Source organism: Squalius cephalus, assembly GCF_949319135.1.
Source record: "Squalius cephalus genome assembly, chromosome: 18".
NCBI classification, from domain to species: Eukaryota; Metazoa; Chordata; class Actinopteri; order Cypriniformes; family Leuciscidae; genus Squalius; species Squalius cephalus.
The window spans coordinates 11,590,811-11,603,228 of NC_137139.1; the positions used below are offsets into that span (position 1 = coordinate 11,590,811).

At 44.8% G+C, this 12,418-nt stretch overlaps 1 protein-coding gene across 2 annotated transcripts; it reads right to left on the minus strand.

Moving 5' to 3' along the window:
• Nucleotides 1-1,700: 1,700 nt before the first annotated feature.
• LOC307145907 (uncharacterized protein) lies at nucleotides 1,701-4,914 on the minus strand. 2 transcript variants are annotated; one of them, XM_079849546.1, is made up of 3 exons: nucleotides 4,706-4,914; nucleotides 3,008-3,758; nucleotides 1,701-2,701 (listed from the first exon to the last, which is right to left on the minus strand). In XM_079849546.1, the coding sequence occupies exons 2-3, from the start codon at nucleotides 3,708-3,710 to the stop codon at nucleotides 2,265-2,267; spliced, it is 1,140 nt and encodes a 379-aa protein (XP_079705672.1). In that variant the 5' UTR covers nucleotides 3,711-3,758; nucleotides 4,706-4,914; the 3' UTR covers nucleotides 1,701-2,264. The 2 variants fall into 2 exon arrangements, with proteins under 2 accessions (XP_079705672.1, XP_079705671.1); XM_079849545.1 differs by lacking the exon at nucleotides 4,706-4,914 and having other exon boundaries at nucleotides 3,008-3,689.
• Nucleotides 4,915-12,418: the final 7,504 nt, after the last annotated feature.

Genomic DNA, 12,418 nt, shown 5'->3' on the forward strand with positions numbered 1-12,418 from the left:
ACCTGATAACCACCATACCTGGAAACTCACAGTGTGTGGGAGCTCGTTCTACTATCTGACAGCCAAGACATGTGGGAGCTCAACTTCAGGGAGGCCTGGTGAGGCCTACTAGCTGATAGTTCAAAAAAGCGGGAATTCAACTTCAGGGAGGCCTGTGGGGCCTGCCACCTAGTAACCACAGTATGTGGGAATTAACCCGCAGGGAGGCCTAGTGAAGCCTACTACCTGACCACCACAAAAAGTGGGAGCCCACCTTCAGGGAGGCCTGAAGAGGCCTACTACCTGAAAACAGTCTAACAGCTGGATGCTAAATCCGGGTGCTTACAGTCCCAGGGCGGCCTGCTAAGGCCCGCCAGACTGGGCTACATGACTACTACTGGTGACTCGCCTAACAGGGAGGCCTGGTCGGGCCTACTAGCTGATAGCGAGTCTATTCTGCTACTTTAATGAACACTGTTGGAACCATACTATTTAAAAGTTAGTTTTACTTTTCCTAATGTATGTTCCACAATGTTGGGACCCAACTTAGAGGAGGCCTATTAAGGCCTACCACCCATCAGTGAGCCTACTGCCCGAACTATCAAGGCCAACCACCAAAGGTGAGCTAGCCTAAGAGCCCTATTGGGGGCTACCCGGTCAAGGAGGCCTGCTGGGGCCTACTACCTAACCATGCAGCCTTCGTGGCAGAAAGCTGTTACTACAGCGCTTACAGCATCCTGGTACCTAATCACATTGCCAAAGGCAGTGTACTCAGCAAAAAGCAATACCCTTATAGCAGGGGAGTACAACATACGCCACTCTGCCTAGTGGAGGCCCCATTAAGGGCCTACCTACTATATGCATGGGCATCAGCTCATGGCAATGCTCTGGCTTCAAGGGAGCGGAGTTCAAAAACCAGAATGAAATGAGTTTGGAACTCCATGCTCAACCGGAGCCATCGTGGTGTGAGGTAGATAGATACAGAGCTGAAAAAGGAGTACTCAAAACTACCCTGAGTTAATGGGGGAGTAACAACCATATGCCCCTGAAATTTAAACAGGGAGAGGGCCTGCAAGTGGCTCCAAAGAGTGACAGGGATTTATCCTGCGCCCAGCCTAGGGGAGCGGGGGCTTGCTTGCAAGCCAACCAACCTACACCCATCGGTCGAGCGGTTCAGCTCAACGGGCTGAGTGGAGCCAGCTCTAGAGGCCTAATCATAAGTTAGCTCTGTTTGGCAGGGTCTGGCAAACTATCACATCGCAGAGTGAAAGATAGCCTAACCCTGCCCGAAGGATCATACCTCAACTACCACCCTGCATTACTCTATCACCCCTGAATGCAGTGAAAGGGGCGGGCCTTGGCCAACAACTCCATTTCTGGGAGGAGGCTGAAATCAAGGGGAGGAAGCCTAACACATGATGAGTGCAGCAGCTATACTTAGCAGAACGCCTTCAATACCCCTAGCATAGCCTAGGCCAGCTACAGAGGCGGCCCGGGTGAGGGCCGACCTACAAGCATAGATCTACCTGAGGGCTCGGAGGAGCCACAGCCTACTTGATTGAGAGGCTGTGAAACACTCAACCTACTGAAACCTTAGAGCTCAGGGGAGCGAAGTACTCAGGATACCAATGTCACAAACCGATAGGTAGGACATAAGACCTATCTGAAGCACTAGCGTCAGTCTATACTTAAAAGCAAAAAAAACTTTTTTTTTTTTTTTTAAGAAAGACCAACTACTCTACCCCTGGGTGGCTAATAGCCCGAAAGGCTATTCACAGGAATGAGCTGTGGCACACCTCGCATAGTTCTCTGAAGATGGTATGACAAGAAGGCCATCACATACTCATGAAGGAAGCCAAAAATTTTTCTTTAGCTTCTTCCTAATCGTTCTAGCCACCTAACAGGGGGCGGCTTCAGGGCCCTGAAGTCCAAAACTTACTTTACCTTATACCTCCTTGCAAGTACGACCCCCTAGGTCTATACAGGGAACGAGGTCTGTAGAGAAATAAATGTCAGTGTTAGTTGTACACACAGACATTCTTAAAAGACCAATCAGCTCACCTGCGGCATGCGGAGTGAAGACTTCACCAGATGTTCCCAATAAACCTGGGATCCACCACTTTTACATGCCTAAAAGAGGCGCTCACACTAACCAAGCCAAGGTGGGCCATCAGAACATAGTTCTCATCCTGGGCCCAGCCCCAGGCCTGGTTGTAGCAAGAACGCCTGGGGAGTCAGGAAGAGAGAGAGGGCTGGTAGAAAAGGCCCTCCAGGGAGATCAACCCTTACTTGGACTGTGCGCACTTGCGCTGGATTACCTCCCTTAAATCCCTCTTCTTGCGGGAGGCTCGCCTTCTCTGTGTCCTACTCCTCCATGGAGGGGGCGCACAAGAGGCAACACTGGACCTCTGGTCCTGTCTACGGTCCTCGGACCGAGAGGGACCAGGGCCTCCCACCTGCCTGGGCTTGGACACGGATCTCAGCGGTATACATGTTTTAAAAGCAGCTGAGCGCGCCTTCGCCTCTCTAAACTTTCCAACCACCGCCTCCACGGAGGTGCCAAAAAGTTTAGATGGCGAAACTGGTGAATCGAGGAGAAAGAATTTTTCTTTCTCCCCGATATCAGCCATGTTAAGCCACAGATGCCTCTCCGTGGCCACCATCGCCGCCATCGATCGAGCGATCGCGGCAGCAGTCTGTTTAGTGGCCCGGAGAGACAAATCTGTGGTCCGGCGCAGCTCAGCAACCGCCTCAGGGGACAGCCCCACCCCCTGGTCGAGATCCCGCAGCAGGTCGGCCTGGTATGCTTGCAGCACTGCCATGGTATGGAGAGCAGCGCCGGCCTGACCTGCTGCCGTGTATGCTCTGCCATTCAAACGAGCTGTTACTTTGAGCGGTTTGGATGGCAGGGTTGGAGCTTTTAGTGTCGACACCCGCCCAGACACGAGATAGTTTGCAAACGTCTCGTCAATCGGCGGTATCGACACATACCCATGCTCCCCGATCCCCTCAACATCAGCGAAATTACCCCGCTGATGTCGGTGAATACGGGCAGAGTATGGGTTCTTCCAAGCCCTCTCGATCTCAGTGTGGAGATCAGGAAGGAATGGAAGGCTCACCTGAGCTGGTGGCCTATGTTCAGGGAGAAAACGATCGTCAAGCCTGCCGCGAGCGATCTCTCCCCGAGCGCGCTGCCATGGCAACTGAAGTTTGTCGGCGGCGCGCCCTATAACGTCCACCAGCTCAGCATACACGGGGCAGGATGGCTGACGAGGCTCTGGATCTAATTTATCCTCATCAGCCATCTCTTGCCCATCCTGAAAAGCACTCGCTGCAGTACCAGTAGGAGAATCGTCTCCGTCATCCACCTGCAGCTCGCTCTCGCCAGCCGATGACGTGTCTGAGAGGTTTACACACCTCTCAAGACTGTCAACGAGCTCCATCTGGGAGCCCCATGAAGCGAGTCGCCGCTCTGCCTCGGCACGAGCGGGACCCGAACCACGAGGTCCAGATGCTGAGCTCTCTTCCCTCGAGAAAAGAGCCAGACAAGAACGGAGCGTTCTCATAGAGAAACACTCACAGTTTGCACAGGACGCTCCCTCAAGAGCGTCCCGTGCATGCTCTTCACCCAGACAGAAAACGCACATTTCATGTGTGTCACCCGGCGACAAAAACCTTGGGCACGGGTCAACACATTTAAGGAAATTATTTACCTTTTGTGTGCGCTTCATTTTCTCTTAATTGCCGTTAACTTGACATTAAACCAGACAAAACAGTCCCTGAAGACGAAAAGGATATTGTCATGTTTGCATGTTTGTCATGTTTATTCTCTGCTACGGGTTCCCTCCTGGAACCTCTTTATCCTGCTACAGCCTGGTTGCCTACCAGGTAGATCTTATGCTCCCCTCACTGAGGGTCAATATGAGTATGTGGTCTCCTGAGTCTGGTCGGTCGGTCGTAGGCCTCTCATGAGGCCTCCCAGTTAGATCAGTCCTTAGGCCCTCACAGGCCTCCTCAGTGTTTTGAAACACAAACACTGGGTAGATCCGTGGATCGAGTAGAGAAACTCCCCTCGCTGGTAAGGGTTGTAAAGCACTATGCTGATATCCGGGCCGAGTGGTTCACTGCCTGCTTCGCAGTCCCTCGGGTTGGATGCCTTCCTAAAGGCAAGTGTCCAGAGGCTCTGTCTTCAGACAGACAGGAAGTGGCCAGACTGTAGTGTCTTATGTAGTGACACCAGGTCAGGCCTGCCTGGTGGCATTTCAGGTGGCACGTTCCCCTGAATAGTGACTGGCTGGGGTTCCCTCGGGTTCCCTAGCCACATTCCCTAGAAGGGACCCCTTCTAAGTTGAAGTTGTGGTCCTAGGCCCTTGAGCAGGCCCAGGTAGACCTTTCACTAAACTATGTTTATGGAGGTTTTCTGTGGTATCATATAGCTTGGGCTATGACCGTAGGGAGTGCTGTCACTAACAGCCCAGTGTGACCTGAGGGTGAGTGGTTCTAGGGTTCATTTGAATTGCCGGTTCTGACAGTTGTCACTGCCTTTGGGCATGCACTCCCCTTAGCATGGCGGCGTGGGTATATCGTTCCCCAAAGCGTCAATGACGTAGTGTCGAGTTCCCTTCGAAAGGGAACATCTCAGGTTACGACTGTAACCTATGTTCCCTGAGAACAGGGAACAAGACACTACGTCTCCCTGCCATGCATCGGGGCCTGCCTACCAAACAGTCCCTTCAGACGAAAGGATATTGTCATGTTTGCAAGGCGCCCTTATATACATCCAGGTCGCGCGTTAATCATTCACGCTAATGATTCACGGGCTGTCGCCGGTCAACATGATTGCCGTGAGTTGATATTGATTTCAGACACCTGTCACGCCTGAGGCGTTCCCCAAAGCGTCAATGACGTAGTGTCGAGTTCCCTTCGAAAGGGAACAGGATTCAGAAGAATAAAGTTCTACACTTTTACTTAAGCAATAAAACCAACTAAATTAAACTATGGAAGCTTGTTTCCGCCACAGAATAAAATTTTTTAAAAGATAATTGCGACTTTTTATATCTCGCAATTCTAAATGAAAAGTGAATCCATGCTCACATTTAACTACAATAACCATTGTGTTTTTAATTGTTAATTGTTCAATAGTTTAAAATGTGTTTTAATTTAATTGTTGTTAAAGGCAGAAAAATATCAAGGTTAATTATTTTATCTATGTTGGCTAGTTCAGCAAGAAGTATTTACTAATGTTCTAAACCCGCGGTATCCTGATATCTCGGTTTACGTTTTACTTTTGAATAAACTAATAAAATTGCTTCCCACCACACCCCTACTCTTAAGTAGCACCATCATGTTCTGTTAACTGACCGACATAATATACTCACCAAAGGAACTGATAAGAGTAGCATAAGGGTCTAATGTTGTATAATTTAACTAGGGAATCGTTACAAAAATGACTTGCATATGCAATTTATTTTTGCATAGACTTTTGCATTAGAGAAACAGGTGTGTTTATTCAGCTAGGTTCAGAGCAGTACAGTCGCCCCAACTATAAATATCTTTAGTTAATGAGTAACCCCTGCTACATATCTGAACCACAAAGGGCATCACAGATCTATCCACTCATTTATGAGACCTGTATGTAAGATTGTTTCACAGCAACAACTGTTATTATAATTCTGTTTGGCTCAAAATTTATGAAACACAAGCTGAACAAATGTGTGTGTACAATGCATTTTTAATAAAATCACTCTCATATACATTATTGCATTTAAAGCTACAATATGCATTTTTTTTTCGACGCTAGTGGTCACTAACCTCTTACAATAACAAAGGCGTATGTTGATGACGCAGTGATAAGCGGAATCATGGAACTTGTCGTCATGCTGATGGATCTAATAATGTTTATGGATGAGTGAATACATTCATGTTTTTTAACATGACTGTGGTATGAAGCAGGTCGCGATTGTATGAGAGACAGATATCAGCACCATACGCGAGTCCCGCAGATATAAAGGAATGAGGACATTTAATTCTACCGAACTACCGGCAAGTGCTGAATTACTACTCACACAGGTCAGTTTATGTAACACATATTATAAACAAACTTGTGAGGTAAAGCAGCACTGTTTCACTTGGTCTACACTATCATACTAAACTGCACTTGAGTGTGTTGAAAGTTATAATGTTATTCTATGTGTTAGTTTGTTGGCTATATGAGACGAGCAGTAAGCTAGATCAACATTAGAATAACATACTGATCATATTCTAACATTTCATCATGTTGAGCTATATAACATTGATTCGTTTTATGTACAGTACATTTGCTCACCTGTCTAATAAAGTACATGCAAGAGCGGCGTCTCTGTCAAGTCCAAGTTTGTCGCGGAGCTCTCGGCATCTCGAAAACGCGTGAGCGTGCCGCTAGACGTAATGCAGTTGTCCATGTCTGTCGCCATGGTTACTATGGCAGTACAAGCGGAAACCAGGGATAACGCGGATATTTCGGATATTTGGAAACATTTAGGATAATGTAAGTACATAATTGAAAGAAATATATAACACTGTGCAAGTGCTTTTTAGATATTTTTGATACAAAATTCTTACATATTGTACCTTTAATTGGTAATTTAATTAAACATCTGCATTTAATTGATAATTGTATTTTGTACCCATTCATAAAGCCATTCTTACATAAATTATTGTATTCAGCTCATAATCATAATTGAGACCCAATATATTTTAGTTTCCCTTTCAAGGGGAAACGCTGCATCAGTTGCTGACACCATGATGACACCACTGCTGACACCTTTCAAGGGGAACCATGGGGACACATCCTGCGGAAACCAGTGTCTGAAGCACGTGTGAAATAATGGAAATCTTGTTGGCTGATGGCAGTCCTATGTCATCACATAAAAGGGTGTCTGCATTACACATCATCAGCTTTGTTGTCTTAAGGAAGCCACTTTGTTTGTATGTGCGTGTCTGTCGTAGCACGTTCTGCTCTCGAGGGAGCTTGATGCATTCATTGTGATGCATTTGCAGTAGGAAGCTCTGTTCTTGCTTGACTCTTTCTTAAGGGATCTCATTTGGCTCTTGAGGGAGCTGAATGCTCTCATTGTGATGCATTCACAGTAGGAAGCTCCACTCTTGCTTGACTCTCGAGGGATGAGAATCAAGCATCTGAAGCATCTGAGCACCTCGCGGTTCGGGTCCCACGGCTGCTGAGGTGGCAAGGTGGGATCGATCATGGGGGCTGTAGGTGAAGCATTTGGAGCAGTCTGACAAGGGTATTTCCTTTCTTTGGGCTTCTCCTGCTAGCTCCATTGCTCTAATGCTGACTAGTAGTGGTTAGATTATCCGATTCCTTTCTTTTGTATGCCCTCCATCCAGTACTCCCTCCCTGGTGATCCGCGAGGAATGGGTGATTAGCTGAGAGGAAAGCACGGGTAGGTGAGTTTGAATGTGGTCTATGTCCACTGTCTCACTTGTCACCCTACCAAACTTTTCAAATTGGGGCTTAAAACCGCATCGGGGCCTTAACTTCAACCTCATTGTTTAGAGCGGGACAGATGAGAGCTGAGGTGTACTAAGCTGCAAGAAGTGGCACGCTCTCTTAAATGTCACCCTCCCTCAATCTATCAGATTGGGTATTAACCCTCTGGGGTCTGAGCTGTTTTCTGGGCCCTGGAGGTGTTCTGACATGCTCTGACATTTGTGCTTATTTCTGTTACTTGTGACATTTTCATGGCTAAAGTCTAATTACACTGTATTCAGCACAAACTCTGCTACAATAATATATCAGCAGCATGTGTGTAAAAGTTTGTAGTTTTGAGATAATGACATTTATGCATGGTTTGTGAAAATACAAAAAAAAATTCTCACTGAAATAAGGTCATGAAACCCATCCTGATTATTTCTTCACAAGACTTTTGAAAATTGTATGACGTAGCCTAGAATATTTGCTCTAAAACTATGTGAAAATCACCCTGACTGCTCATTCAGAGAAGACAATATATTGATTTAAAATTTTTACGACGTGTTTTGTGCGACAAAGCTTTATGCGGGAGCTCATTAATATGTAAGCTTTTCACACCTGAGAAAGACAAAGACCCTCCCCTAACGGCCCTATTAGGAGCTATCAGGCCCTATCATTCTGAGCAACCTTGCACAAAGAATGAGGAGATTTAAAAAAGAATGGCTTTTAGATTGTTTGATTTATTTACAACACAACATAATCCAAAGATACACAACAAATGACAAAAAAACACTCATTGAAACCAATGATCTGCCCTGAAAAAAAAAAAAAAGTGAACATACTGATATAAAGAGAAAGGCCTGCACGATTTTGGGAATACATTTTAGATTTTTCTGGTTAAAATTGCTTTTTAAAATTCACAGAATACACACACACACACACACACACACACACACACAAATGTTTCCAACAATATATAATATAATGAAAAGCAGGTTTGTTGTGCCTTGTAGGCATAGGCTTAGGCTATGCGCAGTGCTGCATAAAATAATAATAACAATAACCATAGCAGCCTATAAATCTTCCAAAATATTTCAGTAACAACTAAGCTAGAGAAAAATATATTGATTATCATGTTACTTCAAATGTTTCCATTCGTTATGATGATATGAAATGAGATAATAGTAAAATCATGAAGCCGTTTGGTGCTTTTCAAACGCGATCGCGATCCAAAATATGATACATTCAAACGCGATCACGCTCAAATATAAAACATTATGGTTACCATATACATATCTACGTTTGAGCAGATATCCACAAACACAGTAACAGTAAACACGGGTCTAAATATGATAATATTCACCATATATCTAGCAACAGTTCAACTGCAATGTGAAATTTATGCAACAATAACAAACTAATATGTAAGAATTTCTTACCTTACATCTTTCTTGTCTTCAAATCGCGTTCTTCTTCTTCTGAAGTAGCCTAAAGCTCACGGTGCGCCTTTCAAACTCGACGAAAAGCAGAGACTTGTGAAGTGTTTTGGTGTTTTGTTTTTGAGGTAATGAGCGCGTTCGCGTTCCATGTGGAGATTTGCATGTGAATATCTTTTGCGCGAGTGGGCGTGTTCAAATTAAAAATAATTAGGAAGCGTTTGAGAAGCTGGACATCTTGTTGGTTTTATACAAATTACTTAAACAGAGAATATTTGTTTTCAGTTTGAATCCGATCATTTAAAAGTACACACTTAAATGTTTATAAAGTTATATGGCTCATAAATGTGTGACAAGTATTCGCTGAGTTTTGTTTCAGTTTATAGACGTGCTCAAGAAAAAAAAGTTCACCGCGACGGAGAGGCAGAACGCACACCCTGTTTATTTTCTTTATTTTACAAAAGCACAGTGTTTTGATTTGATTGTAAGTGGACACATACAAAAGTAGAAATATCACAGATTCTTTTTTTATATTTCTTTTTTCTGTATGACCATAAATGACAGAGTAATTTAAGTTTATAGTTCTACAATGTGAAGAAAATCCAGCAAAACGCGCGGGCGCGTTTGCCGACCTCAGAGGGTTAAAGCAAGGCTAAGCTCCTTAGGAATATCTGTTAGGTTGAGTGTGAAAGATAAAAATCTGTCACCCCAGACTGGGGGTTAATGTAGGTTTGGGCTCCCTGGAAGGTACCCTTATGAGTATAGAGCTCGACAGGTGAAGTTAGATGTGGTCTATGTCCACTCTCACACCTGTCGCAGGGTTATAGGCTCCCCTCTCTAGCTTTGGTTGGTCTACTCATTGCAGAGCTGGACAGGTAAGAGCTGAGGTGGACTAAGTCACAAGAAGCGGCCCACTCTTTCATCTGTCACCCTTCCCAATCTATAAGATTGAGTATTCAGGAAGGCTTATTTATGCTCCTTATGAACCTCTACGGTTAAGCTTGACAGATAGAGTCTGTCGCCCACCCCAGTTCATCGGCTGGGGATTAAAGCAAGGTTATGCTCTCTGGTAGGTATCCTTAAGAGTAGAACTCGACAGGTGAAATTAAATGATGATGTCCACTCTTTCACCTGTCATCTGGCCCAATTTGTCATATTGGGTATTAAAGCAGGCTTATGCTCATTTGTGAATCTGTAAGGTTGAGCCTGATAGATGGAAGCTGTTTCCCTCTCCAATTCATCGACTGGTGTTTAAAGAAGAGTTGTGCTCCCTGGCAGGTATCATTTAAGAGTAGAGCTAGACCAGTGAATTGTATGAGGCTATGTCTGCTCTCTCACCTGTCATCCTCCCCAATATATCATATTGGGTGTTAAAGCAGGACTATGCTCCTTTGTGAATATCTGTAAGGTTGAGCTTGACAGATGAAAGCTGTCGCCCTTCCCAGTTCTTTGAACTGGGGGTTAAAGTAGGGTTGGGCTCCCTGGCAGGAGAAGATTACAAGTAGAGCTTGACAGTTGAAATCGACTATGGATGGAAACTTCCACTCTCTCACTTGTAGTCCTCGCCAAATTATCATATTGGGTATTGAAGCAGGATTATGCTGCTGTGGGTTGATCCCCATTCCCAGGCTACTCGAAGGTCGGAGCGGGTCTTTGACAGGGCAGAATGGTCTGTATCGTTGTTAGCAAACCATTCTCTGTTGCCTCTCCAGCTCATTAGACTGGACAATCATAGAAGCTGAGAAATTTTCCCTCGCACACTCCTTTTGGTACGCCGCTCCCTTAAGGCTTGTGTTGGGGTCTGGTATGATAACATGTAGAGTTTGCTGTGAGCTACTCCATATTTAGAGACTGACACAGCATCTAGCTCCCCTTTCAGGGAACCGGGGTTACACATATAACCCGCAATGTATCTCACCCATAAATGTTCTGTAAGTTTTAGCCATGAGAAACAAAAAATATTTGAAGACCCTTGTAAAAAAAAAAAAAAATTAAGATAATATAATATTAATGAAATAAAAGGCATGTGTGCTTTCAGGACTGTTTCTTAACAAACTACAATTTTAAAAAGTGCACTTTGTATTAATGCCAAATTAAAAGTTCAACTTTAAAGCACATTTTAAATCATTATGTTTTAATAGTCTTTTTTCCATGCTTTAAATAAGTACAATAATGAATAATGGGCTTTACTATTATAATATATAAAAAAATACCTGGGGGAAGATTTGACTGGAAACACACGTAAGGTAACATTCAACAAAGATCTGGCACAGGACTGCAAACACAGGGGAATGCGCCGAAATCACCCCCTATACCATTAAATAGGGCACTACTTGAGGGGACAGCCATTTGTAGTGGAGTCCGAAATCATAGTGGACGTTATTGAGTGCACTCATTCAATCCCACATTGCACCGCAAAAACGAGTGTACAGCCGATGTACGCTCAACGGCTGTCCGAATTCGCTCACTCGTTTTCATTCACTCCTTCAAGTGAACTGTATAAGTGGACTAACGTAGGGAAAAGTGATTGAGGGTTTAAGGGGTGATTTCGGATTCATTCAGTGCGAGTAAAAAGGGAGCAAACAAGGCAAGTCACGAGAGAGGACAGGTGGGGCAAATGAACCAATAATCAGGTAACAAGATGGGCGGGGTTAGACAATCGACAGGAGAGCACATGGCACAAGGAAACACATGACAAGCCATGTGCTTACACCAAACATGACAAAAACACGAGGACATGGCCAGAGAACACAATTGCAAACCATGTGTTAAAACAAAACAAGACAGGAACACGCAGCAAATGAAACTCGAAACCGCGCACTCACAGAAGACAAGACAATACAGGAGCGTCAGGCCTCTGTCACAAAACCAAGAATATTGATTAGACTGAAGTGACAGAACTAGGGTTGTTCCGATACTAGCATCGGAAATGTCGCCGATACCAATAAAAATTCTGGCATCGTAATCGGCGAGTACTTGTACTCATGTACCGATCCGATACCACCGACACCTCGCTAGCTTTGCTTAACGCTGCAAATCGGAGGTCAATTCTTCTTCGTTGCTCTAAACAGTTGTTGCTTGTGGCAACACAGGAAGTTGTGCTATGTTGCCACAAGCAACCACTGTTTAGAGCAGTGAAGAAGATATGAAAACGCGCGCTAGCAGCTATGTCCGCTGTTTGGCAGTATTTCAGACTGGACCAAGCAACCGGTAAAACGGCGACATGTCTCATATGCCATACCGCAATTTCGAGGGGTTTCGCCGCTTAATTGAACATTTGGAGCCCCGGTACAGTTTGCTTGGTCGCAAATACATCTCTGAAACACCGCTCCCTAAGCTATTCGAGACAGTGCGTGAACACATTTCATTTAAACTAAAAAATGTGCTTTACTACCGACATCTGTAGCTGCGAAGCGACCCAGCTGTCTTTACTAAGTTTGACAGCACACTGGGTGGACACAGTGATGCCGTCATCTTTTACTTTTCAAAATGCGTTAACGAGTTTCGCACACACCGGCACGTCCATAGCTGA

Coding starts and splice junctions, on each gene's coding strand:
- LOC307145907 (XM_079849546.1), bottom strand. CDS start 3,710: ATGAAGCGCACACAAAAGGTAAATAATTTCCTTAAATGTGTTGACCCG. Junction 2,702..3,007: donor TATTCACCGACATCAGCGGG/GTAATTTCGCTG, acceptor GCCGGACCACAG/ATTTGTCTCTCCGGGCCACT.